Here is a 25,143-nt window from a genome sequence, read left to right as displayed (position 1 = left end):
TTATTTATTTTATTTGTACATATCTATTCTATTTATTTTATTTTGTTAGTACGTTTGGTTTTGTTCTCCGTCTCCCCCTTTTAGACTGTGAGCCCACTGTTGGGTCGGGACTGTCTCTATGTGTTGCCAACTTGTACTTCCCCAGCGCTTAGTCCAGTGCTCTGCACACAGTAAGCGCTCAATAAATACGATTGATTGATTGATTGATTGATTGATTGATTGAACCCCCCGGGCCCGGCCGGCTCGGCCCCCGGAGGCCTCCTTTTCACACCTGGCGCCTCGTGCAGTGCAATGTTAATTAATCATTAAACTCGGGTCTCCGGAGGGGCCGGGCCCGCCACGGGCGGGAGGAACTCGAGGGGGGCCCGGGGGACCCCGAGGGAGTGGGGGGGGGGGGCGCACAGGGGAGGGTCCCCGGGGAGGCCGATCCCGGTGGGGACCAGTCCTGGTGATGGGGACGGGACGGTCCCCAGGGGAGGGAGGGGGCTTTGGGGGGGGGGGTCCTCTCCCCCTCCCCGACTCCCGAGGGTCCCGACCCCCCGACAAGAAGCCCCTTGTTCTCCCGGGACGGGGAAGGAGGCCTTGGGAGGGAGGGAGGGAAGGGGGGCGGCTGGCACCCCCGACTTGGGGTCAGGGGAGGGGGCGGGGGGCCCGGACAAAAGGGAGCTTGTGCCTTTAAGGCGGGGGGGCGGGGGGCCGGGCCGCCGGGGAGCCGGGCAGATCCGGGGTAGAGGGCGGCTGCGCTCGCTGGACAAGGGCCGGGGCCCACCGCTCACCGACACACACCCAGACTGACCGACAGACACACCGACGGACGGACAGACGACAGACACACCGACAGACCGAGCCCGGGGGGGGCCCGGGGGTCGCGCCCATCCACCCTGGCAGGTGAGCGTCCGGGGCCCGGTGGCGGGGGGGGGGCCGGGGTCCCGGGCTGAACCGAGCAGAAACCCCCTTACTCCCCCCGGGGGACCCCCGAGTCCTCAGCCCCTCGCCCTCCCTTCCCCATCTTGGCCTAGGGAGGGGCTTCAGCTGGGCGCTTTTGGGGTGGGGGGCCGCAGAAGGGGGGGAGGGGGTCTGCCCGGCCCCTGCTCTGGATAGGGTGTGTTTGGGGGTCCCCCCGCCCCACTAAGGTGGGTAGGGGGGCTCCCAGCAGAGAGGCCTGGCCTGGCGCTGAGCAGATGGGGGGAAGGGGACCCAGTTTCTTTACACCCCCCCACCCCACCTGTTTGGAACGGCTTTCTCAGGGGAGGGGGGCGACCCCCAGATAATCTGCAGATCCCCGGGGAGCGGGGGGGGGGAGGATTGTGGGGGCAGCGTCCCAACTCCCTTGCCCCCTCCCGATTTCCGGTGGGGGGCTAAAATCCCTTCGGTCTGCTGCTCCTCTAGGCCCCGGAGGGATGGGGGGGTGGGGTGCGTTGGTCAGAGAGAGGGAAAGGGCAGGACAGGGTGACCCGCCATGAGTTGCTGCAGGGAATTGGGCGAGGGGGGGAGTGTAAGCTGCCCGGGGTTTGATTCTGGGGTCATAGGAGGGACTCCCTCCCTCTCCGGGCACGAGGGGGCTTGGGCTTGAAAGGTGGGAGAAATGGAGAAGCCCAGACCCTGACGAGGGACCCGAGTGGATCTGCTGCAGGGGAGAAGGCTCTCCCTCCATGTTCCCCCAACCCCTGCTCTCTAGGCCCCACCACCCCCAGGAGGAACCCAAGGGTGCGGAGGCCTCCGCCAAGACCGCTTGCCGTAGCCCACCTCCTCCACCCACCCTTCTCTTCCCCGTTCCCCAGAGCCGGGGCTGGGTTTAGCCCTGAGAGCCGTGGATGCGGGCCTGTTGGGAGATGTGACTCTCCGCCTGGGTGCCAGGGTCAGTGCCCACACCTGGGCCTGTATGTGGTTCCATGCCCAGGTCTGTGGTTCTGTACTCGGATCTCCCCCCATGTCTTTTCCCCGGTCTGTCCCCCCATTTTGGTCTGTATCGGCCCCTGGGTCTGTGCCAAGGCAGTGTTCTACACCCAGTGCGGACTTGTGCCCACTTGGTGAATGGGTTATGGTTCGGGATTGTCCTGCCTCTGTCTCCCGTTCGTTGGCAGAGGCAGAGCTTGGCGAGAAGGGTGCCTCATCCCCGTGCCCTTGGCCGGGCCTCTCGTGCCCCGACCCCTCCTTTTGGGTTGGGGGTGACAGGGGTTTGAGGGAGTGAGGTCTGGATTAGGGGCAGGGGGTGGGGGTGGGGGACTGGGGTCAGAAGGATGGATGGGGTGGCCGGAGCCGGGGTGAGCCGACCTCGGGGCAGGCTACCCACCGCCGGCCAGGCCTTTCTGACCCTGGCCGCCCCGTCCGTCTCCAGGGGCCGCGTCTGTGCCGAGTCTCCGACGCAACCCAAAGTGGCCGTTCCCGCCTGGCACCCCGGCACCCGCAGGCAGATAAATGCAGTGTCCCCTGGCCCAGGGCGCGGGCAAGAGTGACCCCTCAGGTAAGGCCCGGGCGGGGAGACGAGGTTGGGAGGTGACGCTTCGCAGGGCGGCGCGGAGGGGGAGGAGGAGGTGACACCCCACCCACCCACCCCCCGATCCCAGGATCTCCTGGGTGTCTGGGGCCCTCCAGTCTGGCTGATCCTGCCCTCCCCCCGCCCCCCGCCCCCACCAGCATGTCCTGGTTCCGCGGCCTCCTGGTGCCCAAGGTGGACGAGCGGAAGACGGCTTGGGGCGAGCGCAACGGGCAGAAGAGCAAGCGGCGGGGCACGGGCGGGCTGTGCGGCCCCCGCTACATGAGCTGCCTCCAGGAGCCCGCGCCGGAGGCCCCCCGGCCCGGCGACACCTCGGCCCGGAAGGGGGCTGGGGCGGGCACCGTGGGACCACCGGGCGGGACGGGGCCCTCCGGCGGGCCGGGGCACGAACTGGGCCTCAAGGCGGTGGCCCTGGGCTTCGAGGAGGGCGAAGGGACCGGTGAGGGGGCCGGCGGCGGGGCGGCGGCGGCGGGGCCGGGGGGCGGCGGGGGCGCGGGCGGCTGGCGATGGCTGGCCCGGGTCTTCCAGTCGAAGCAGTTCGAGTCGGCCAAGCTGGAACGGCTCTACCAGCGCTACTTCTTCCAGATGAACCAGAGCTCCCTGACCCTGCTCATGGGCGTCCTGGTGTTGGCCATGGGCGTCCTGCTGGCCTTCCACGCCGCCCCCGCCGCCCCCGACCCGCCCTACGTGGCCGCCCTGGCCGTAGCGGCGGCCCTGTTCCTGGCGCTCATGGCCGTGTGCACGCGGCGCGGCTTCCGGCCCGGTTGCATGGGCCTGGTGAGCTACGCGGTGCTGGCGCTGCTGGGCACCGTCCAGGGGCTGGGGCTGATGGCGCTGGCCCCGCGTGGGGCCTCCGAGGGGCTCTGGGCCACCGTCTTCTTCGTCTACGTGGCCTACACGCTGCTCCCGGTCCGCATGCGGGCCGCCGTCCTCAGCGGCCTGGGCCTCTCCGCCTTGCACCTCCTCCTCGCCTGGGGCCTCAACCGCGAGGACGCCTTCCTCTGGAAGCAGGTGGGCGGCTGCCCCGGGGGCCGCGGGGCTGGGTGCGTCGTGCCCCCCACCCAGGGGCCGGTCGGAGCCCGGGCGGGAGGAAGATACCCGGACCCGCTCCACCCATCCTCCCCGCTGACACCCCTCGCATCCCCCGCGGATGAAAGTCAGCTACCCCCGGCCATATTCCCCGCCCTCCTGCCCACTTTGATGCCCCCTCCCAGGGCAGTGGCGGGGGGCAAGGGCAGCAGCCCGGGGAGGAGCGTTCAGCGTGGTGCGTGGGGGGCACATGCTTCCGACCCCTCCCGGGAATCCCCGGCTTCCCGCTCCCTTCCCGTCCCGTCGTCTGACCCTTGCCCTCCCCTGGCAGCGCCCACTGTGGGCCAGAGGGGCTTGCCGCCTGGAGTTTGGGCCCTGGGGAACGGAACCGGGCAGCGCTGGCCCGAGGCCGACCCTGCCCGCGCCATGCTGCCCGCCCGGGACACAATGTTCCTTTTGAAGTAACTTTATCGGCGGGTTTGTCTGTGGAACGTGTGCCCGCTGGGCTCTTAAAGGGCCAGGCACCCCCATGCCGGCCCCCTCTTCCCCTTCCACCTCCTCGGGTACCTTGGCAGGTGTGCGGTGGGCCCCCTGGACGAGGGCACCTCAGCGCCTGGCTCCTTTACTGCCCACCAGGCCGACTCCGGGAGGGGAGAGGGGGGCGGTGAGAGGGTGTGTCCTTCCCCCTGGCCAGGTGCCTGGCTGCTGGGCTCAGTGCCCGCCCGGGCACAGGGCCGCCACCTCAGCCCTGGAGCCCGGACACATTCTTGGGTGGGGAGGGGAATCCTCCGCCCCGAGCCCCGGACTTACCCTGCCCTCTCACTCCCCTCCCTCCACTTGAGGTACCGTAAACTCCAGAGCGAGCGGGGGTCGGGGGCCGAGGTGGGGCACTGGGCGGGCGGGGGGCAGCTGCGTCTACCCCCTGTTCTCCTCAGAGTCGGGAGGGAGGAAGAGGAGGCCCAGAATCTGACCCCAGCCATCCCGGGCCTTCCTACCCCTGACACACACTCAGCGTGCCCAGTCACACCCTCACCCACAGATACGCACACGTGCCCGGTGATGCCTACACGTGCACGGAATTTAAGAGCCCACCTAGGCCTGCATGCACACGTGCACGTGCACACACAGGGACGCCGGCATCCTCTCCCCGGGGGCACGTGCCCGTGGGCTTCCGCACACGCAGGCTCTCCCAGGCGAGAGCGGGCACCTACCCAGCTGATTTGCGGGTGCACGCGTGACTGCAGGCACCCCTCTGGTGCGCAGAGGCATCCACATGTGTGCACACGCACGCACACATACATGCATGCATACAGGGCCCACCCCCCCAACTCCCCTCCTGGTGACTCACATTTTCCTCCCGGGCTCCAGGGAGAGGGGACGGGAAGTCGCCTGGTTTACCCCCTCCTCCTTTCCTCCCTCCCTCCCTCTCTCCTCCCTGTTATTCTTAGAAACCCAGAGATAGGGCCCCTTGCCCTCCCGCCCTCTTCCCCCCCTTCCCCTGCCGGTGGCTGGAAGGGGGCCCAGGAGTAGCGGCAGTCCCGCCTTTCCATCCCCCCCCCCCCCCCCCCCGACCCCGGGGTAGCCCCCCGGCAGCCTCGGTCCCGTCAGCCGACCGCCCCCCACCCCAAGCCCCGTGGCCCCCTTTCCCTCACCGAGCACCCCGAAGGAACGGGCAGCTTTGCTTGGCTTAGTGGATAGAGCACAGTCCTGGGAGTCGGAGGGACCTGGGTTCTAATCCCGGCTCAACCACTTGCCTGCCGTGTGACCGTGGGCGAGTCGCTAAGCTTCTCTGGGCCTCAGTTACCTCATCGGAAAAATGGGGATGAAGACTGTGAGTCCCATGTTGGAGTCCCATGTGTCCAACCTGATTTGTCTGATCCACCCCAGCGCTTAGCAGAGTGCCTGGCACACAGTGAGCGCTTAACAAATACCACAAATATTATTATTAGCTTGTCTCTACCCCGGTGTGCCTGGCACATAGTAAGAGCTTAACAGATATCACAATTCTTACTATTAGGTTGGGCTCGGAATTCATTCATTCAATCGTATTTATTGAGCGCCTACTGTGTGCAGAGCACTGGACTAAGCGCTTGGGAAGTACAAGTTGGCAACATATAGAGACGGTCCCTACCCAACAGTGGGCTCACAGCCTAGAAGATGTCAGCAGGGGCACTCACAGGACTTTTGGCGGGTGACTGGGACAGAGAGCAGCAGAAGCCAATGCTCCTCACCCGTCCTGACTCTGCCCTCCCTGTCCCATTTCCACCCCCCCCACCCCACCCCACCAATGCTCTGAGAGGGTAGTTTTTCCTCTATTGGGGTTGCGGGGGACACACAGTCGTCCCTTCATCTCTCTGGATTCCTGGCTGATCCTTTAGGGTCCTACCTGGGCATGAGGGGCCAAGGAGGCCGGAGAGAGGGGGCTGGGGAGGAGAAGACCCTCTCTCCCCACCCCCTATCCCCAGGAGGTACCTCTCCACATATCTATTCTATTTATTTTATTTTGTTAGTATGTTTGGTTTTGTTCTCTGTCTCCCCCTTTTAGACTGTGAGCCCACTGTTGGGTAGGGACTGCATATGTTGCCAATTTGTACTTCCCAAGCGCTTAGTACAGTGCTGTGCACATAGTAAGAGCTCAATAAATACGATTGATGATGATGATGATGGTCAGGGGAGAGGGGCAGAGGGTCTGATGCCCCTTCTCTCCCTCCCCCGACCTCAGCTCAGCGCCAACCTCCTCCTCTTCCTCTGCACCAACGTCATCGGCATCTGCACCCATTACCCGGCCGAGGTCTCGCAGCGCCAGGCCTTCCAGGAGACCCGGGGGTACATCCAGGCCCGACTCCACCTCCAGCATGAGAACCGGCAGCAGGTGAGCGCCCACCCCCACCCTGGGACCCCTCCTGACATGGCCGGCCGCGACAAGGGCGGCAGAGGTGGCCACGTTGCTGGGGTGGGTGGGGCCGAGGCAGAGGGATGTGGTCGGATTTGGCGGGAAGCTAGAACCCGGGCCTGGGATTCAGAAGGACCCGGATTCTATTTCCGGCACTACCTCTTGTCTGCTGTGTGACCTTGGGCAAGTTACTTCGCTTCTCTGTGCCTCAGGTCCTTCATCTGTAAAATGGAAATTAATAATAATAAGAAGAAGAATGACGATGGGATTTATTAAGCGCTTGCTACGTGCAAAGCACTGTTCTAAGCGCTGGGGAGGTTACGAGGTGATCAGGTTGCCCCACGGGGGGCTCACAGTCTTAATCCCTATTTTCCAGATGAGGTAACTGAGGCACAGAGAAGTGACTTGCCCAAAGTCACACAGCTGACAATTGGCAGAGGCGGGATTTGAACCCATGACCTCTGACTCCAAAGCCCGGGCTCTTTCCACTGAGCCACGCTGCTTCTCTGCTTCACTGTAAATTAAGACTGTGAGCCCCACGTGGGACAGGGACTGTGTCCAACCTGATTCACTTGTATCCACCCTGGTGCTTAGAACAGTGCCTGGCACGTAGAAAGCGCTTAACACATACTGTTGTTATTATTATTATTGCTATCATCATCTGGTGGGATCTTACCCGAAGGCCGGGCTATGTCCCCCAGGGGATGTGGGATGTAGATGCCTGGGAAAGTGAGAGAGAGGGGGATTAGGAGTGTCGAGAAGACCTGGAGGGTGGGGGCTGGCCTCCGGTTGTGGGTGGAGGATGGGGAGAGGAGTCCCTGACCCCGGTGCCCGGGCAGGAGCGCCTGCTGCTCTCTGTGCTGCCCCAGCATGTGGCTCTGGAGATGAAGGAGGACATCAGCGCCAAGCAGGAGGACATGATGTTTCACAAAATCTACATCCAGAAGCACGACAACGTCAGGTAGGGACGTGGGGCTGGCCGGGCCCCTCCTTAGTCCGTGGGTGGCAGGTGGGGGAGACCTCCCGGGCCCCCCTCACCGGGGCTCCCTCCGCTCCCCCCCCCAGCATCCTGTTTGCGGACATCGAGGGGTTCACCAGCCTGGCCTCCCAGTGCACTGCCCAGGAGCTCGTCATGACCCTCAACGAGCTGTTCGCCCGGTTCGACAAGCTGGCCGCCGTGAGGACGGGCCCCCTGAGGGGGGACGGGACCCCTGGGGGTGGGCGCGAGGGCGGGGCCTGCAGGCGGGTGGACCCTGGGGCCGGGTGGGCCGAGCATCTGGGGTCACAAGGGTCACCGTCCCGCCCCCAGGAGAACCACTGTCTGCGGATCAAGATCCTGGGAGACTGCTACTACTGCGTGTCCGGCCTGCCCGAGCCGCGGGCTGACCATGCCCACTGCTGTGTGGAGATGGGCGTTGACATGATCGAGGCCATCTCGTGAGGGAGACCCTGACCCTCGGCCCTCCCCCCAGTTCCCTCCCGGGGTCCCCAAATACACCCCCAACCCCTAGTTGCCCCATTCGTTTTGGGAGGGGGAGTCCCTCAGCCCCCCGAGATTCCTCACCATGGTCGTTCCTTCAGTTGTGTTTACTGTGTGCAGAGCACTCTATAAAGTGCTTGAGAGAGTACAGTGTAACAGACAGACCCATTCATTAATTCATTCAATCGTATCTATTTATTTATTTATTTATTTTCAGCTCTATTTATTTATTTATTTATTTATTTAATTTATTTGTACATATCTATTCTATTTATTTTATTTTGTTAGTATGTTTGGTCTCTGTCTCCCCCTTTTAGACTGTGAGCCCACTGTTGGGTAGGGACTGTCTCTATATGTTGCCAATTTGTACTTCCCAAGCGCTTAGTACAGTGCTCTGCACATAGTAAGCGCTCAATAAATACGATTGACGATGATGATGATGATTTATTGAGCGCTTACTGTGTGCAGAGCACTGTACTGAGCGCTCGGAAAGTACAGTTCATTCCCTGCCCACAATGAGTTTACAGTCTAGAGGACTTCATCGCAGCTTGCCCCGCCCCCAGCCTTCTAGAGACCTCCCTCCACCTCCCGCATTGCTCCCGGGATCGCCGGGGACCACTGGGGTCCGGGCCCAGAGGGGCCGGCGGAGCTGACAGTGGTGCCCGGTGCCCGCAGGCTGGTGCGGGAAGTGACCGGCGTGAACGTGAACATGCGTGTGGGCATCCACAGCGGCCGCGTGCACTGCGGCGTGCTCGGCCTGCGCAAGTGGCAGTTTGACGTCTGGTCCAACGATGTCACGCTGGCCAACCACATGGAGGCGGGAGGCCGCGCCGGGTAGGGGACCGGGACGGGGGACAGTCCGGGGGGCCGAGGGGGCGTTCCGCATCCCGGTGGGATCTGGGAGAAGGGCCGGAAGCTGAGGGACCACTTGCCCGGCAGCCGGATCCACATCACGCAGGCCACGCTGCAGTACCTGAACGGCGACTACGAGGTGGAGCCGGGCCGGGGCGGCGAACGCAACGCCTACTTGAAGGAGCACAGCATCGAGACCTTCCTCATCCTCGGCGCCAGCCAGAAACGGGTGCGGCCTGAGGGGGGAAAGGGCGGGGGGGACCCGGTGGCGGGGTGGGCCGTTGAGGAGACAAGCAGTGTGGCCTAGTGGGAAGAGCCCAGGCCAGGGGTCAGAGGCTTGGGGTTCAAATCCTGCCTCCTCCACTAGTCTTCTCATCATCATCATCATCAATTGTATTTATTGAGCGCTTACTGTGTGCAGAGCACTGTACTAAGCGCTTGGGAAGTACAAGTTGGCAACACATAGAGACAGTCCCTACCCAACAGTGGGTTCACAGTTTAAAAGGGGGAGACAGAGAACAAAACCAAGCATACTAACACAATAAAATAAATAGATATGTACAAGTAAAATAAATAAATAGAGTAATAAATATGTACAAACATATATACAGATGCTGTGGGGAAGGGAAGGAGGCAAGATGGGGGGATGGAGAGGGGGACGAGGGGGAGAGGAAGGAATCTTCTCCGCAAGCAGCGTGGCCTAGAGGTTAGAGCACAGGTTTTGGAGTCAGAAAGACCTCGTTTCTAATCCCGGCTCTGCCACTTGTCCGCTGCGTGGCCTTGGGCAAGTCTGCTTCACTTCTCTGAGCCTCAGTTTCCTCATCTGTAAAATAGAGGTTAAGACTGTGAGCCCCATGTGGGACAGGGACTGTGGCCAAGCTGGTTTGCTTGTATCTAGAGCTTAGAACAATGCCTGGCCACAGAGTAAGCACTTATCAGATACCACAATTACTATTATTATTATTATTTTACTGGTATTATTGTTGCTGTTATTATTCTTTTGGCCTCAGTTTCCTCATCTGTAGAATGGCGGTTCGATATCTGTTCTCCCTCTCAGGCAGTGAGCCCCTGGTGGGATAGGGATGGTCCCTGACCTGTTAATCCAGTACCCACTCAGTGCTTAGCACAGTGTGTGGCACATAGTAAGCTCTTAACCAATACCACAGTTATGTTTACTGGGAAGCAGCATGGCCTAGTGGATAGAGCAAGGGCCTGGGACTCAGAAGGACCTGGGTTCTAATCCCGGCTCTGCCACTTGTCTGCTGTGGGACCTTGGGTAAGTCACTTCACTTCTCTGTACCTCAGTCACCTCATCTGTAAAATGGGGATTAAGATTGTGAGCCCCATGTGGGACAGGGACTCTGTCCAACTTGATTATCTTGACTTTACCCCAGTGCTCAGAACAGTGCTTGACAATCAATCAATCGTATTTATTGAGCGCTTACTGTGTGCAGAGCACTGTACTAATCGCTTGGGAAGTACAAGTTGGCAACATAAAGTTGACACATAGTAAGTGCTTAACAATACCATCATTATCATCGCATCATCCACTGTTACGGGGGTTGGGTGGGAAGGAAGGAAAGTCCAGTTTGGGTGATGCATCCAGGGCAGCCCCTCTCGTAGACACTGCCGCCCATCCGAGGGCCATCTGAGCCGGGGGCCGGCTGGGCTCTGCTTGGTGCCAACTTGGGCCCTGGGACCTCCTAGAAAGGCAGGGAGGGGTGTGGGCGTCTTGGGGGAGGCACAGTGGCATCCCTAATGACCCCCCATTTCCTCTCCTGGCACAGAAGGAGGAAAAGGCCATGCTAGCCAAGCTGCAGCGGGCACGTGCCAACTCGACGGATGGGCTGGTGCCGCGTTGGGTGCCCGAGCGCTCCTTTCCTCGCACTAAGGACTCCAAAGCCTTCCGCCAGATGGTGAGGGGGGCATCTGGGGTCCAGAGACAATCCCACTCAGGGATCCTGCTCGACGTGGCTGCCCCTGCCGGGCCCTTCCCCGCCCCAAGCCGGCAGGTGGTCTGTCTCCCTTAACCCTTGGGGGGCCTTGCTGCTCAGGTTAACCCCCCCACCATCAAAGAGACAGTCCCACCCCTCTCCCCTGCCTACCCCAGGCTCTGCCTATCAGCCCTCCCCAGCCCCTCCTGCCCCACCGGCCTTATCTCCCTCCCTCCCAGTCATCCCCACTGCCCACTGCTTCCTCCCCTTCCCCCTGCTGGGCCCCGATAGCCGTTTCCAACCCCCCACCCCGCCCCCACTCCAATCCCCAGGGCCGGTTCCACTCAGGACCCCCACCACCCGAAGGTTGGGAGGGAGTGGGCCGCAAAACTCACGGGCGAGGTAGGAGGGGGCGAGATAATATCCCAAACCACCCCACTGGCCCCCTCAGTGTTAGGGACCGGGCTGCCTGCCAACTATTTTGTGCCCGAGCGGGCACTTTAGTCCAGTGCTCAGCCCACAGTGGGAGTTCTGTCACCACTACCGATCGACGAATCGACTCGCCCTGCTCCCCCCGACCTTCCCCTGTCACCCCCGCAACTCTCCCTTTCTCTCTCTCTTTCTCTCTTTCCAGGGCATCGATGACTCCAGCAAAGACAAGTGAGTGTCTTGGCGGGCGCTGGTGGGGGGTTGGTTTGCTGGCAAGGGGTGGGCAAAAACCATTCCCCCACACCCCGACACCCCTGCGTGTCCGGCAGCCGCAGCGCCCAGGAGGCCCTGAACCCCGAGGACGAAGTGGACGAGTTCCTGGGCCGCGCCATCGACGCCCGCAGCATTGACCAGCTGCGCAAGGACCACGTGCGGCGCTTCCTGCTCACCTTCCAGACCGACGATCTCGAGAAGAAGGTGGGCGCGGGCTAGGGGTGGCTGGCCTTGGGGGGAGGCGCTGGGACCCCGGGGATGTGTCCTGGGGGTGAACTGGGGGGGGACTGGGACCTGGGGGGATGTGCTCTGGGGGGCACTGGGACCTGGGGAACGTATCCTGGGGGTGCACAGGAGGGCACCGGCACCCAGGAGAAGTGTCCTGGGTGCACTGGAGGACTCTGGGACCCCGGGGATGTGCCTTGGGGGCCACTGGGGAAGCCAGGATTCTTGGGACTCCCTGAGTTTACCAGCACCCCCGGTTCCCTGCTCCCTCGCTTCCCTCTCGCTCCCCCAGTACTCGCGAAAGGTGGACTCACGCTTTGGGGGCTCCGTGGCCTGTACCCTACTCGTCTTCTGCTTCATCTGCCTCATCCAGCTCCTCGTTGTTCCACAGTAAGGAGCCCCCACCCTGGGAAGCACCCCCTTCTCCCAGGGCTACCAGTCACCCTATTGTCCCTCTCCACTGCCGCCTCCATGTCCTCAGTCCCACCCCCAGGCACTTAGGTACCCTCCCCCATCCCTGTCCCCCAGGCGTTCATGTCTTGTAGCCTTATGCTAGGTTGCTTCCCATACCTGTTATTTTATTGATTGATTGATTGATTGAAATGCGTACCTCTCCTGTTAGACTGAAAGCCCCTCGAGGGCAGGGATTGTGACTTTCAATCAATCAATTGTATTTATTGAGCACTTACTATGGGTGGGTCACTGTACTAAGCACTCGGGAGAGTAGACGTGTTCCCTGCCCATAGCGGAAACCCCCGTACACTCCCGAGGCTGGCTTGGTTCCGTCCTCCACCTTCCCGCCCCAGGGACCCTTCTGAGCTGGACTGCCCGAACGTAGACCCCAGGGCTCCCCGAGGAGAGGGGGACGGTGGGCGGGGGGAGCTGACCTTCACTGGTCAATACCCGCTCTCTCCCAGCTCTGCCCTGATGCTCGGTCTCTTTGGAGGCATCTTCCTCCTGCTGACTGGCATCCTGTTGGTCTGTGCCGCCTACTCCTGCCTCTCTGTGAGTGTGTCCCTCGGGTAGGCCCCACCCCATTCACCCTCAGCGCTGGCCTTCCGCCCTGCCCTTCGGCCAGAATACTGCCCCGAGCCCCGCCCTCCACTCGGCCCTTCTCTCACCCCTTTCACCATTCGGCCCAGCCCCTTTCTCCCCTCTCCCTCCAATCCTGGTCCCTATCTCGGGCCCCCCCCCCCCCCCCCCGCCCCCGGCCCCCACCGACTTCCCCGACTCCTGCTCCCCGCGCTCGGCCGGCCCCCGCCCTCACCCGGCTCTCCTCCCCGCTCTCGCCTCGGCCAGCTGTTCCCGCTCGCCCTGCAGCGCCTTTCCCGCAACATCGTCCGCTCCCGGGCCCGCAGCACAGCCGTTGGCGTATTCTCCATCCTGCTCGTCTTCGTCTCCGCCTTCGCCACCATGGTACCCGGGACCCCCGGGCCCGCCTCCCCTCCCCCCCGCCCCATACCTGTGCCTCCCCCTCTGGTCCCTCGGGCCCTGCCAGTCCCCTTCCCCGCCCACGGGTAGCCCTCCCCACGCTGCCCATCCTGCAACCCCCAGGGCGCCCGGGTCCCACCTGCCTTTGGGTGGCACCCCGTGACGCACCCACCCCCCCACTGGCTTCCCCCAGTTCTCCTGCGACCACACTCCCGTGCGGAGCTGCGCAGCCAAGACGTTGAACCTGACGCCCGCCGCCATCACCGCCTGCCACCTGCGGAGGCTCAACTTCTCCCTCGGCGCTGAGGTCCCGCCCTGCCCGAGCACGGCTCCCGCCTGCAGCTTCCCTGAGGTACCCGTGCCGGCTGGCGGGCGGGCGGGCGAGGAGACGGTCGCCCTCTCCCCCTCGCCCCGGTTCCTTACCAGTCCCTGCCTCCGTTTCCCTCCTCCCTGTGGCAACCCCGCCTCCTCCTCCATCGGTGTCGGCCTGGTCTGCCCATGTCCCACAGTACTTCACAGAGAGCCTCCTGCTGAGCCTGCTGGCCTGCTCACTTTTCCTGCACATCAGCAGCCTGGGCAAGCTGGCCCTCGTGCTGGCCATGGGGCTGCTCTACCTCGCCCTGCTGCTGCTCGGACCCCCGGCCGTGATCTTCGACAACTACGACCTGTTGCTGCTCGCCCATGCTCTGTGAGCACCTCTCCCCACCACCCCCTGCCCCTCGCCCCTGATCCCATCCTCCGCCCCTCCTCCTGGCTCCACCCCCTGGGCCCTGGCCCATCCCTGATCCTGCCCCCAGCCCTAATATTCCTGCCCTTGTCCCTGCCAAACCCTAACTCTTCGGGAACGCCACCCTCCCACCTCCCCCAGCTGGGAAGCCCCACTCCCTGGGAAGCCCCTCCTCTGCCCCTCAGCCTCCCACCCTCCCTAATTCCACCTATTTCTCCCCTCCCTGCGCCCCCCAGGCCGGCCTACAACGAGACTCAGGATGGGTCAGAGTGGTGAGTGGGCAAGGCAGGAGGGTGGGAGGATGCAGGGGCGACTGGGGAGGTGGGGGAAGGTTACAGTTTCCCACGTGGGGCTGAGCCCGTGCCTTCCGCAGTTTGGTGGGTGACAAGCTGGCGCTGAAGTACATGACGCCTGTGATCCTGCTGGTGTTCGCCCTGGCGCTCTACCTGCACGCCCAGCAGGTAGAGTCCACGGCCCGCTTGGACTTCCTCTGGAAACTGCAGGTGAGACGGCCGGGGGTGCTTGGGGACCCACCCGGGGCGCTGCGTGTGTGGGGGTGGGTGGGGGGGGGTGAGGGTCCCTCCCCCTTGAGCCCCCCGGGGTGACGGGCCCGGTGCCCGCAGGCCACGAACGAGAAGGAGGAGATGGAGGAGCTGCAGGCGTACAACCGGCGACTGCTGCACAACATCCTGCCCAAGGACGTGGCTGCTCACTTCCTGGCCCGCGAGCGACGCAACGACGAGCTGTACTACCAGTCCTGCGAGTGCGTGGCCGTCATGTTCGCCTCCATCGCCAACTTCTCCGAGTTCTACGTCGAGCTGGAGGCCAACAACGAGGGCGTCGAGTGCCTGCGCCTGCTCAACGAGATCATCGCCGACTTTGACGAGGTGTGTGTCTGTGTTGGGGTGTGTGTGTTTGTGTGTTTATGTGTGCGCGGGTGCTCACACTCGTGGCCCTCTGCTGACCCGGTAGGATGGGAATGGGGACGCTCTGAAGAAGCAGCGTGGCCTAGCCAGTCAGTTAGTCATATTTATTGAGCACTTACTGTATGCACTGCACTGTACTGAACGCTTGGGAAAGTACAGTATAATAATAATAATAGTATTATTATGTGCCAAGCACTGGGGTAGATACAAGGTAAACAGGTTGTCCCCACGTGGGGCTTACAGTCTTAATCCCCATTTTACAGATGAGGGAACTGAGGCCCAGAGAAGTGAAGTGACTTGCCCAAAGTCACACAGCTGATAAGTGGCAGAGCTGGGATTAGAACCCTCAATCAATCAATCAATCAATCAATCGTATTGAGCGCTTACTGTGTGCAGAGCACTGTACTAAGCGCTTGGGAAGTACAAGTTGGCAACATATAGAGACAGTCCCTACCCAACAGTGGGCTCACAGTCTAGAAGGGGGAAGACAGAGAACAAAACCAAACATATTAACAAAATAAAATAAATAGAATAGATATGTACAAATAAAATAAATAGAGTAATAAATATTTACAAACATATATACATATATACAGGTGCTGTGGGGAAGGGAAGGAGGTAAGACGGGGGATGGAGAGGGGGACGAGGGGGTCGACCTCTGACTCCCAAGTCCGGGCTCCTTCCACTAAACCACGCTGCTTCTCTTAACATATTCCCTGCCCACAGTGAGCTTACAGACTGGAGAGCCACGGAGAAGCTGCGTGGCTCAGTGGAAAGAGCCCGGGCTTTGGAGTCAGAGGCCATGGGTTCAAATCCCGGCTCCGCCACTTGGCAGCTGTGTGACTTTGGGCAAGTCACTTGGCTTCTCTGGGCCTCAGTTCCCTCATCTGTAAAATGGGGATGAAGACTGTGAGCCCCTCGTGGGACAACCTGATTACCTCGTATCTGCCCCAGGGCTTAGAACAGTGCTTTGCACACAGTAAGTGCTTAACAAATACCAACATTATTATTAAGGAGACACGTTAACGTAAACAAATAAAATTACAGATATGTACATAAGTGCTGTGTGAGACCCATATGGGACAGGGACTGTGTCCAACCTAACTTGTATCTACTCTAGCGCTTAGAACAGTGCTTGGCACATAGTAAACACTTCACAAGAACCATTCTTATCTGAAGCAGGAGGGAGTTTCAGGCCAGAGGGAGGATGTCCACACGTACCTCTCTCTCTCTCTGTATACCCCTCTCCTCCCGCCCCGTGCTCCATCTTCCCCCTCCCTGCTCTCCCTCACTTCCCTCTCTGCTCCGCCGTTGCTGACCCTTTTTCATTCAGTCGTATTTATTGAGCTCTTACTGTGTGGACAGCCCTGTCCTAAGCGCTTGGGAAAGTACACTACAACAATAAACAATGACATTCCCTGCCCACGACGAGCTTACAGTCTAAGCAGCATGGCCTAGTGGAAAGAGCAGGAGCTTGGGAGTCAGAGGACAAGCGTATTAATCCTGGCTCCACCACTCGCCTGTTGTGTGACCTTGGGCAAGTCACTTAATCAGTCGTATTTATTGAGCACTTACTGTGTGCAGAGCACTGTACTAAGCGCTTGAGAAGTACAAGTTGGCAACATATACAGTCCCTCCCAAACAGTGGGCTCACAGTCTAAAAGGGGGAGACAGAGAACTTAACTTCTCTTTGCCTCAGTTGCCCCATCTGCAGAATGGGGATTGAGACTGTGAGCCTCACGGGGGACAACCTGATTACCCTTGTATCTACCCCAATGCTTAGACCAGTGCTCGGCATGTAGTAAGCACTTAACAAATATCATTATTATTACTAGAGGAACCTGATTTCTTTTAATGCCTGTCTCCCCCTCTAGACCGCAAGCTCGTTGTGGGCAGGGAGTGTGTCTGTTTGTTGTTGTATCATATTCTTCCAGTCCCAGTCCTCTCCTCTGCACGCAGTAAGTGCTCAGTCGAATCAAAGGAGTGGACCCTCACACCCTTCCCCCCGCCCAGATCATCAGCGAGGAGCCCTTCCGGCAGCTGGAGAAGATCAAGACGATCGGCAGCACGTACCTGGCGGCCTCGGGGCTGAACGCGGCCACGTATGACCGGGCCGGCCGCTCCCACGTCACCGCGCTGGCCGACTACGCCATGCGCCTCATGGAGCAGATGAAACACATCAACGAGCACTCGTTCAACAACTTCCAGATGAAGATCGGTCAGTGGGCCGGGCTCGGCGGGCGGGGGGCCGGGGACGGCACCACGCTGGACGCGAGATAGCAGGTCGGACGTGGTTCCCCCTCCCGCTTCTGGTGGGGAGTCTGAAGTTCAGTGGGATGGGGACAGAGGCCTGGGGGAGCCGCCTCACAGCTGGTCCGAAAGATGAGTGTGTCACCTCGCAGTTGAGTGGACTGATCCACAGGCAAGGTTGGGGCCGTCCCGCCCTTCGGTTGGATCGGTCCATGAGCAGGGCCGGGGCCATCCCGCCATCCATCGTGGCTCAGTGGAAAGAGCCCGGGCTTTGGAGTCAGAGGTCATGGGTTCAAATCCCGGCTCTGCCAAGGGTCAGCTGTGTGTCTTTGGGCAAGTCACTTCACTTCTCTGGGCCTCAGTTACCTCATCTGTAAAATGGGGATTGAAACTGTGAGCCCCCCATGGGACAACCTGATCACCTTGTAACCTCCCCAGCGCTTAGAACAGTGCTTTGCACAGAGTAAGCGCTTAAGAAATACCATCATTATTATTAGTATTATTATTATCATCCATCCCACTGATCCGCGAGTAGGGTGGGGGCCGTCTCGGGGCGGTTCGGATCGCCCGGGGAGCCCTTACTCTGGTCATCCCCCGTCCTCCGCCGCCACCACCATCCAGGATGGGGGCCCCGCCTCATCAGGGCTCCAGGACCGCGGGACTCTGCTCTCCGACCCCCTGTGACCCCCGGACCTTCCCCCATCCCAGGACTGAACATGGGCCCTGTGGTGGCCGGGGTGATCGGAGCCCGCAAGCCTCAGTACGACATCTGGGGGAACACAGTCAACGTGTCCAGCCGCATGGACAGCACCGGCGTCCCTGACCGCATCCAGGTCAGTCGTGGGGGGCACTCCTGGGTGGGGGTGAGTGGGGCTGGGACGGGGGGCAGAGGAACAGGGGCGGGGAGGGTGTACAAGGGTGGCACTGAAGGGGACGGTTGGGGAGGGTCTGCCGACGAGCGAGGCTGAGGGTCCCCTCTCCTGCCCAGGTGACGACGGATCTGTACCAGGTGCTGGCGGCTAAGGGCTACCAGCTGGAGTGCCGCGGGGTGGTCAAGGTGAAGGGCAAGGGCGAGATGACCACGTACTTCCTCAACGGGGGCCCCGCGAGCCCCACGGGATCCGCCAGCTAGCGGGGCCCAGGCCGCCCTGCCTCTGTGAGGGCACCAGGCTGCCGGGGTGTCAGGCTTGGCGGACTTTGAGCGGGACCGGGCCCTCCCCACCGCCGGCCCCCTGATCCTCCGTGGCGGGGGCTCAGGCCGTGCCCGAGGGCTGGCTCGGCCCGCAGGAGGTAGAGAGGGGCAGAAAGAGGACTGCAAGACCAACTTTATTTTTGTACCCGGGTCAGCTGCCCACCGTGCCGTCCCCCTCCCCGCTCCGGCCCCCTCCCCTGCTCCGCTGTGGGACTCTGGAGGGGCGGTGGCGGGGAGGTGCCCCTAAAGTGTCCCCCGCCCCCTCTCTGGTCTCTCCAAGAGCCTTTTGCTCTAGGCCCAAGGTGGTCAGCCGGGCCTTCCGCCTCTCTCTTTGGTCTGTGCCTCCCGTGGGTGGGAAAGAGGGCGTGGTGGGATCTTCCCTGGTGCCCCCCACGACCTCCCAGGACTCTCCCCGACCCACCCGGGAACCCCATTGCACCCACTGGGCCCAGACCAGGGCAGTGGTGAGCGCTGGAGTGCCTCTACCCCTGGGGTGGAGAGCGGCCCGGTGCCCACGCGCAGGGGCGAGGAGGAGCGGCTCGCCCCACGATGCCAAAGAGAGAGAGGCTGGGGATGGACGCCCCTCCGCCACCCCCTCACTCCCAGCCCAGTTTTCCCCTTGGCCCGTCGGACTGGCTGGGGTCGCCTGTCTCCCCGGCCCGACGGGATCCGGCTCGGGAGGGTGGGCTGGTTCCGGAGGGGGCCGGCTCGGTGGAGGGCGAGGAGGGCAGGTGTGTGTGTGTGCGCACGCGCGTGTGTGTGTGTGTGTGTGTGTGTCCATGCCTTTTTGTTACCTTGCACACCCTCTGCCCGCCATTCCCGCTCTCCCAGCACTAGCACGAAGGGGGCCGGGGGGTTGGTGGGGGGGTAAGGTGAGGGCCAATGTTGGGGGGAGGGCCGCCTTGTACTTTGTGCCAAATCCCTAAGTGCCATTGCATGCAGTAACGCGTGCCCTGTCCCCGCCCCATCTCCTGCCTGTGGGGAGAGGAGCTGAGCCTGGGGCAGTCGGGGGGGGGCAGGGCTGTTCTGGGGGGGGGGCTGTCCCCTTCCCCCCCCTCCCCGGGACCTCCGCTGCTGCCACCGCCGGGGTGTGTGCGTAGGTGTGTGTGTGTGTGTGTGCGCGCGCACACGTGTATGTATGTACACGTGTGGTGGGGCAGACAGGCCCACAGTGGCCCCTACTCTGAGCACTCATGAGCCTCTGTTCTCCCAACCCACCCACCCACCCACCCAGAGCCCCAAAGGCTCTCAGATCCCCCCAACCCAGCAGACAAAACCCCCACCATGCTCAGATAGTGCTCTAACAGTGCTCAGAGACTTCTGGGCAGGGCTCCCCCTGGGGAGGGGCCCATGGCCCAACTTGGGGTGGGCAACTGGGGAGAAGGGGCAGAGGAAGCTGGCAGGAAACCCAGGGAGAAAGGGCGGGGGGCGTTGGAGTCCCCCCACCCAAAGCCCGCTCCCTGGATCTGTCCGGCCTGGTCCCCCCTCTTCCCCCAGACTGAGCTGGAGGTGGGGGTTGGTAGGTCACCACTGCGGGGGGGAGGTTTGGAGGGGGGGATAGGGAAGGGGGGTGGGGGGCTGTGTATTTCAGTGAATATTTAATATATTTAAATATCAATAAAGCAACTCTTTGTAACGCCGCTGACCTACCCTTTCTGACCAGCTGTGGGAGGGGCGGAGCGTCTGTCAACTCCCAAGCGCTTACTACAGTGCTCTGCACACAGTAAGCGCTCAGTAAATACTGTTGATTAATAGCCACAGCCTCAGGGGAGAAACTGATAGTCTTCATGAGGGCTCTGCCTCACCCCCATACATATCCAGCCTTTTTCAAATTTTTATTTTATGATATTTAAGTGCTTACTGTGAGCCAGGTACTGTGCTAAGTGCTGGGGCGGATACAAGCTAATCAGGTTGGACACAGTCCTTGTCCCACTCGAGGCCCACAGTCTTCATCCCCATTTTACAGATGAGGGAACCGAAGCGCAGAGAAGTGAAATGATTTACCCGAAGTCACCCAGCAGACAGCACGAAGCAGAGCTGGGATTAGAACCCAAGTTCTTCTGCCTACCAAGTTCATGCTCTTCTCACTAGACCATGCTGTTTCTGTTAAATAAAGCTGTTTATTCCAGGGGCCTCCCCAGGGCCCCCTCCTCAAGGGGCTGCAATCCGCTGCCCCCTCTGGCCCTGCTTCAAAAGAGGTAGGAGGTTCTGTCCGTCAATTGCATGTGATCCACAAACCTATGGGAGGGGTGGGAGTCAGACAAGAAGAGGAACGTGCCCTCCTCTCCCTTTCTCTCTCCTCCTCTGCCCTCCTTCCCCCTCCTCTGCTCTGCTTCCCCCTCCTCTGCCCTCCTTCACACTCCTTTCCCCTCCTTCGCCCTCCTCTCCCCTTTTCTCTCCTTCTCTCCCCTCCTCTGCCCTCCTTCACCCTCCTCTGCCCTCCTTCACCCTCCTCTGCCCTCCTTCACCCTCCTCTCCCCTCCTTCACCCTCCTTTCCCCTCCTTCACCCTCCTTTCCCCTCCTCTGCACTCCTTCACCCTCCTTCACCCTCCTTTCCCCTTTTCTCCCCTTCTCTCCCCTCCTTCACCCTCCTCTGCCCTCCTTCACCCTCCTCTGCCCTCCTTCACCCTCCTCTGCCCTCCTCTAAACTCCTTCACCCTCCTTTCCCCTCCTTCACCCTCCTCTCCCCTTCGCTCTCCTTCTCTGCCCTCCTTCCCCCTCCTCTCCCCTCCTTCCCCCTCCTCTCCCCTTTGCTCTCCTTCTCTGCTCTCCTTCCCCCTCCTCTCCCCTCCTCTGCCCTCTTTCACCCTCCTCTGCCCTCTTTCACCCTCCTCTGCCCTCCTTCACCCTCCTTTGCCCTTCTTCGCCCTCCTCTCCCCTCCTTCCCTCCCCTCTTCCTTCCCCCTCCTTTCCTCTCCCCACCTCTGCCCTCCTGCTCCCTCCTTCCCCCTCCCCCAGCCCAATGCTGCCCACCTGGTAATGGGACTCCCGATGAGTGGGTGGGCAGGGGTATAAGCCCACCCCACCCCTGCCCTCTCCCATCGCCCCCCTGTATCCTGCTTCCACCAAAAGCTGCAGTTCTGGCCTTCAGTCACTGGGATCCGGAAGACCTGATTGGGAACTGGATAATAATAATAATAATAATAATAATAATGATGGCAGCATTTATTAAGCGCTTACTATGTGCCAAGCACTGTTCTAAGCTCTGGGGAGGTTACAAGGTGATCAGGTTCTCCCACGGGGGCTCCCAGTCTTAATCCCCATTTTACAGATGAGGTAACTGAGGCCCAGAGAAATGAAGTGACTTGCCCAAAGTCACCCAGCTGGCAATTGGCGGAGCTGGGATTTGAACCTCTGACTCCAAAGCCTGGGCTCTTGCCACTGAGCCATGCGGCTTCTTTCATACAAACACACACCCCAGCCCAGCGGTGAGGGGTATGGCCCTTCTGAGGTCATCCCGGCCATCCTCCTGCCTCTGCCCCAACCTCCCTCCGTGACTGGGTGCAGGTGGGCCTGAAGCTGGGGGACAGAGTCGATTTCTCCCAGGCTGAGCGATCAACCAGCCCAATGTCTCCTGTCCCATCCGCCAGAAAGTCCCTCCTCGTGTCTACCCTCTTTTCCTCTTGCTGTAGCAAGAAGCCACTTCCCTTTGGGCTGCGTCTGCTAAAGGAAGGGAAGGATGGGATTCTTTTTTTACAAAAAAAAAATATGGTATTTGTTAAGAGTTTACCAAGTGCCAGGTACTGGTCTAATAGCTGGGGTTGATAGAAGGTAATCAGTTCCTGTTGCACATTTTACAGATGAAGTAACTGAGACCCAGAGAAGTGACTTGCCCAAGGTCACACAGCAGACAAGTGGCCCCGAGGTCCTTCCCAACTTGACCCCCAGCTGGCTCCTTGCCCTTCCCATCCGTCTTGACAAGCATCTACCCTACATGCCCCCAAGCCCTGGTGCCCAACTTGGCAGCCCCCTTGCCCACCGCCCGCCCTCTGGCCCCTACAGTTTTTGAGCTGCCTCTTCCGGACAAGCCTCTTGTACACGTCGAGGCTGCCTTGGTGCTGGGAGCGGTCCTCATCTCTGGGGGTGATTGGAGGCAACTTGGGGGTGCCCGCTGACCTGCAGCCCTGGTCCCCTGAAACCACAAGGCAGGTGGGGTAGATACAAGATAATCAGGTTGGATACCGCCCCTGTCCCATATGGCTCTCGCGGTCTTCATCCCCATTTTACAGATGAGGGAACCGAGGTACAGAAAAGTGAAGTGATTCACCCGAGGTTGCGCAGCAGGCAAGAGGCGGAGGTGGGATTAGAACCCAGGTCCTTATGACTGCCGGGCCCGGGCTGTGCAGAGCACTGTACTGAGCACTTGGGAGAGTACAATATAATGATGTAACATACATTCCCTGCCTACGAAGAGCTTACAGTCTAGACGGGGCGGACAGACATTAATAGAAAGAAATAAATGACAGATATGGACATAAGTGCCGTGGGAACCGGGGGGATGAATAAAGGGAGGAAGTCAGGGTGACCCAGAAGGGAGTGGGAGAAGAGTAAAGGAGGGCTCAGTCAGGGGAGGCCTCTGGGAGATGAAGTTCCTAAACGTAGGAAGGGTCTGGAGGGGGGCCCCTGAGGTTCAGACCTGAGGCCCTGCCCTCCCACCGAAACCACCGCCGCCACAAAGGGGAACCAGGACCTGACCCGGTGGTGTTTCCAGATGCCATCCAAGTGGCTTCCTCTCTTTCACCTTTCCCGCTTCCTCCTCAGGTGCCATTTCACCAAGGCCCCGGGGGTGAGGAACCCTCTCTGGCCTCCCCCACCCCCAGCCGCTCACCCATTTGGGCTCCCAGGTCCCTGATAATCCGCTTGGCTCCCAGTGGCTTTTGGTAACCCAGGCGGTGCAGCCCAAAGAAAGACATCCCTCTGCCTCCGGGCCGCGCTCCTGCCCTGACCGAAGGTGGCCGGCCGGGGTTCTCCGCCGGTGCTGTTGATCCAGTTGCTATGGAGACACCCTGGCAACGGCTCCGCAGTCTGACTGGGCATCTGGGGCTCTCGGAGTTCAGTTCCTGCATCTGAAGGAAAGACTGGGCCAGCTTGGAGCTGTTCTGGGAGGCTCAGCCTAGCCCTGGGAGACACCAGAGGTGAATAACAGTCATCATTCATTCATTCAGTCATACATATTGAGCACTTACTGTGTGCAGAGCACTGTACTAATCACTTGGGAGAGTACAATACAACAATAAACAGACGCATTCCCTGCCTACAATGAGCTTACAGTCTAGAGGGGGAGGCAGACATTAATATTAATAAATTATGGATATAAACATAAGTGTTGTAGGGCTGGGGGTGAGTGAATCAAGGCAGCAAGTCAAGGCGATGTAATCAATCAATCAATCAATCGTATTTATTGAGCGCTTACTATGTGCAGAGCACTGTACTAAGCGCTTGGGAAGTACAAATTGGCATCACATAGAGACAGTCCCTACCCGATAGTGGGCTCACAGTCTAAAAGGGGGAGACAGAGAACAGAACCAAACATACCAACAAAATAAAATAAGTAGGATAGAAATGTACAAGTAGAAGGGAGCAGAAGAAGGGGAAAGGAAGGCTTAGTCAGGGAAGGCCTCTTTGAGGAAATGTGCCTTCAATAAGGCTTTGAAGTTGGGGAGAGGAATTGTCCCTGAGGTTTGTGTGTCTTTGTGTCAAGCAATGTACTAAACGCTGGGGTAGATACGGGATAATCAGGTTGAACACAGTCCTTGCCCCATGTGGGGTTCAGAGTCTAAGGGGGAGGGAGAACAGGTATTCAATCTCCATTTTACAGATGAGGAAACCGAGGCACTGAGAAGTGAAGAGAAGGTCTCCCAGCGGGCAAGTGATGGAGTCAAGATTAGAACTCAGGTCTCCTGTCTCCCAGCCCTGTGTTCTAGCCACTAGACCATGCGGCTCCTCTAGGCTCTGGGAAAAAGAAATTGCCTGGGTTGAGGGCGGATAGGAAAACGGAAGAACATTGGCTGCGTGATAAGTAAATCCATCGCACCGTCTAGAGTCCAGAAAAGGGGGTGGAGAATCTAGAAAGAATGAGTCCATTCTGAGATTAGCCAACTAACCGGAAAACAGGGAAGCTGCAGGGCCTCGTGGGAAGAACATAGTACTGATAGACAAAAGACCTGGATTCTAATGCAGACTCTGCCGTATGCCTACTGCGAAACCTTGGGAAAGTCATTTAACTTCTCTGCCTCAGTTTCTTCAACTGTAAAATGGGGATAAAATAGCTGTTCTTCCTCCCCGTGAGTCTGTGAGCCCCAAGTGGGACAGGGACTGTGTTCCACCTGATGATCCTGGTTCTACCCCAGCGCTTTAGGACGGTGTTTGCCCCTTAGAAAGCGCTTTATGAATATCACAGTTATTACCATTAAACAATTCCACCTCACGTTCAGCTGGAGAGGTTGCTTAGAAACAAGCTCCAGAAGCCCCAGAGGGGATACAGAAAATGTGTGTACAAAAGCTAAGGCTTAGGAAGCAGGGAAGTAGTGTGGCCTAGTGAAAAGAGCAGGGGCTTGGGAGTCAGAGGACCTGGGTTCTAGTCCCGGCTCTGCCCTGTGTCTGCCTTGTGACCTTGGGCAAGTCACTGTGCATTTAGCTTTAATTCTATTTGTTCTGTGATTTGACACCTGTCCACATGTTTCGTTTTGTTGTCTGTCTCCCCCTTCTAGACTATAAGCCCGTTGTTGGGTAGGGACCGTCTCTATATGTTGCCAACTTGTACTTTCCAAGCGCTTAGTACAGTGCTCTGCACACAGTAAGCGCTCGATAAGTACGATTGAATGAATGAATGAAAGACTGTGAGCCCCACGTGGGATGGGAATGAGCCCCATTTGGGACAGGGACTGTGTCCAACTTGATTACTCTGTAGCTACATCAGGGCTTAGAACAGTGCTTGGCATATAGTAAGGGCTTAACAAATACCACAGTTATAATAATAATAATAATTATTATTATTATTATTA

General features: G+C 59.9%; 2 protein-coding genes across 2 annotated transcripts; one reads left to right on the top strand and one right to left on the bottom strand.

The window, feature by feature from the left end:
• The first annotated feature begins 734 nt into the window (after positions 1-734).
• On the top strand, positions 735-18,981 carry ADCY6 (adenylate cyclase 6). The gene is made up of 23 exons (XM_038752636.1): positions 735-888; positions 2,339-2,464; positions 2,638-3,508; positions 6,249-6,398; positions 7,259-7,380; positions 7,485-7,596; positions 7,729-7,856; positions 8,575-8,733; positions 8,839-8,980; positions 10,539-10,667; positions 11,320-11,345; positions 11,444-11,591; positions 11,905-12,002; positions 12,530-12,617; positions 12,912-13,028; positions 13,237-13,395; positions 13,553-13,731; positions 14,007-14,042; positions 14,144-14,273; positions 14,394-14,657; positions 16,710-16,914; positions 17,655-17,779; positions 17,935-18,981. Exons 3-23 carry the CDS (start codon positions 2,639-2,641, stop codon positions 18,076-18,078), a joined length of 3,531 nt encoding a protein of 1,176 aa, XP_038608564.1. The 5' UTR covers positions 735-888; positions 2,339-2,464; position 2,638; the 3' UTR covers positions 18,079-18,981.
• Positions 18,982-20,238: 1,257 nt separating this feature from the next.
• Positions 20,239-23,096, bottom strand: TEX49 (testis expressed 49). Its single transcript, XM_038753312.1, has 4 exons — positions 22,968-23,096; positions 22,140-22,271; positions 21,113-21,260; positions 20,239-20,376 (listed from the first exon to the last, which is right to left on the bottom strand). Exons 1-4 carry the CDS (start codon positions 23,050-23,052, stop codon positions 20,328-20,330), a joined length of 414 nt encoding a protein of 137 aa, XP_038609240.1. The 5' UTR covers positions 23,053-23,096; the 3' UTR covers positions 20,239-20,327.
• Positions 23,097-25,143: the final 2,047 nt, after the last annotated feature.

The sequence above is a fragment of the Tachyglossus aculeatus genome, chromosome 10 (genome assembly GCF_015852505.1).
Source record: "Tachyglossus aculeatus isolate mTacAcu1 chromosome 10, mTacAcu1.pri, whole genome shotgun sequence".
In the NCBI taxonomy this organism is placed as follows: Eukaryota; Metazoa; Chordata; class Mammalia; order Monotremata; family Tachyglossidae; genus Tachyglossus; species Tachyglossus aculeatus.
Note: the sequence above shows the minus strand (reverse complement) of the source record. Positions and strands in the feature narration are given on the sequence as shown.

Coding starts and splice junctions, on each gene's coding strand:
- ADCY6 (XM_038752636.1), top strand. CDS start 2,639: ATGTCCTGGTTCCGCGGCCTCCTGGTGCCCAAGGTGGACGAGCGGAAG. Junction 8,981..10,538: donor TCGGCGCCAGCCAGAAACGG/GTGCGGCCTGAG, acceptor CTCCTGGCACAG/AAGGAGGAAAAGGCCATGCT. Junction 14,274..14,393: donor ACTTCCTCTGGAAACTGCAG/GTGAGACGGCCG, acceptor CGGTGCCCGCAG/GCCACGAACGAGAAGGAGGA.
- TEX49 (XM_038753312.1), bottom strand. CDS start 23,052: ATGTCTTTCTTTGGGCTGCACCGCCTGGGTTACCAAAAGCCACTGGGA. Junction 21,261..22,139: donor GAAGAGGCAGCTCAAAAACT/GTAGGGGCCAGA, acceptor ATTATTATCCAG/TTCCCAATCAGGTCTTCCGG. Junction 20,377..21,112: donor ATCGGGAGTCCCATTACCAG/GTGGGCAGCATT, acceptor CCCCTCCCATAG/GTTTGTGGATCACATGCAAT.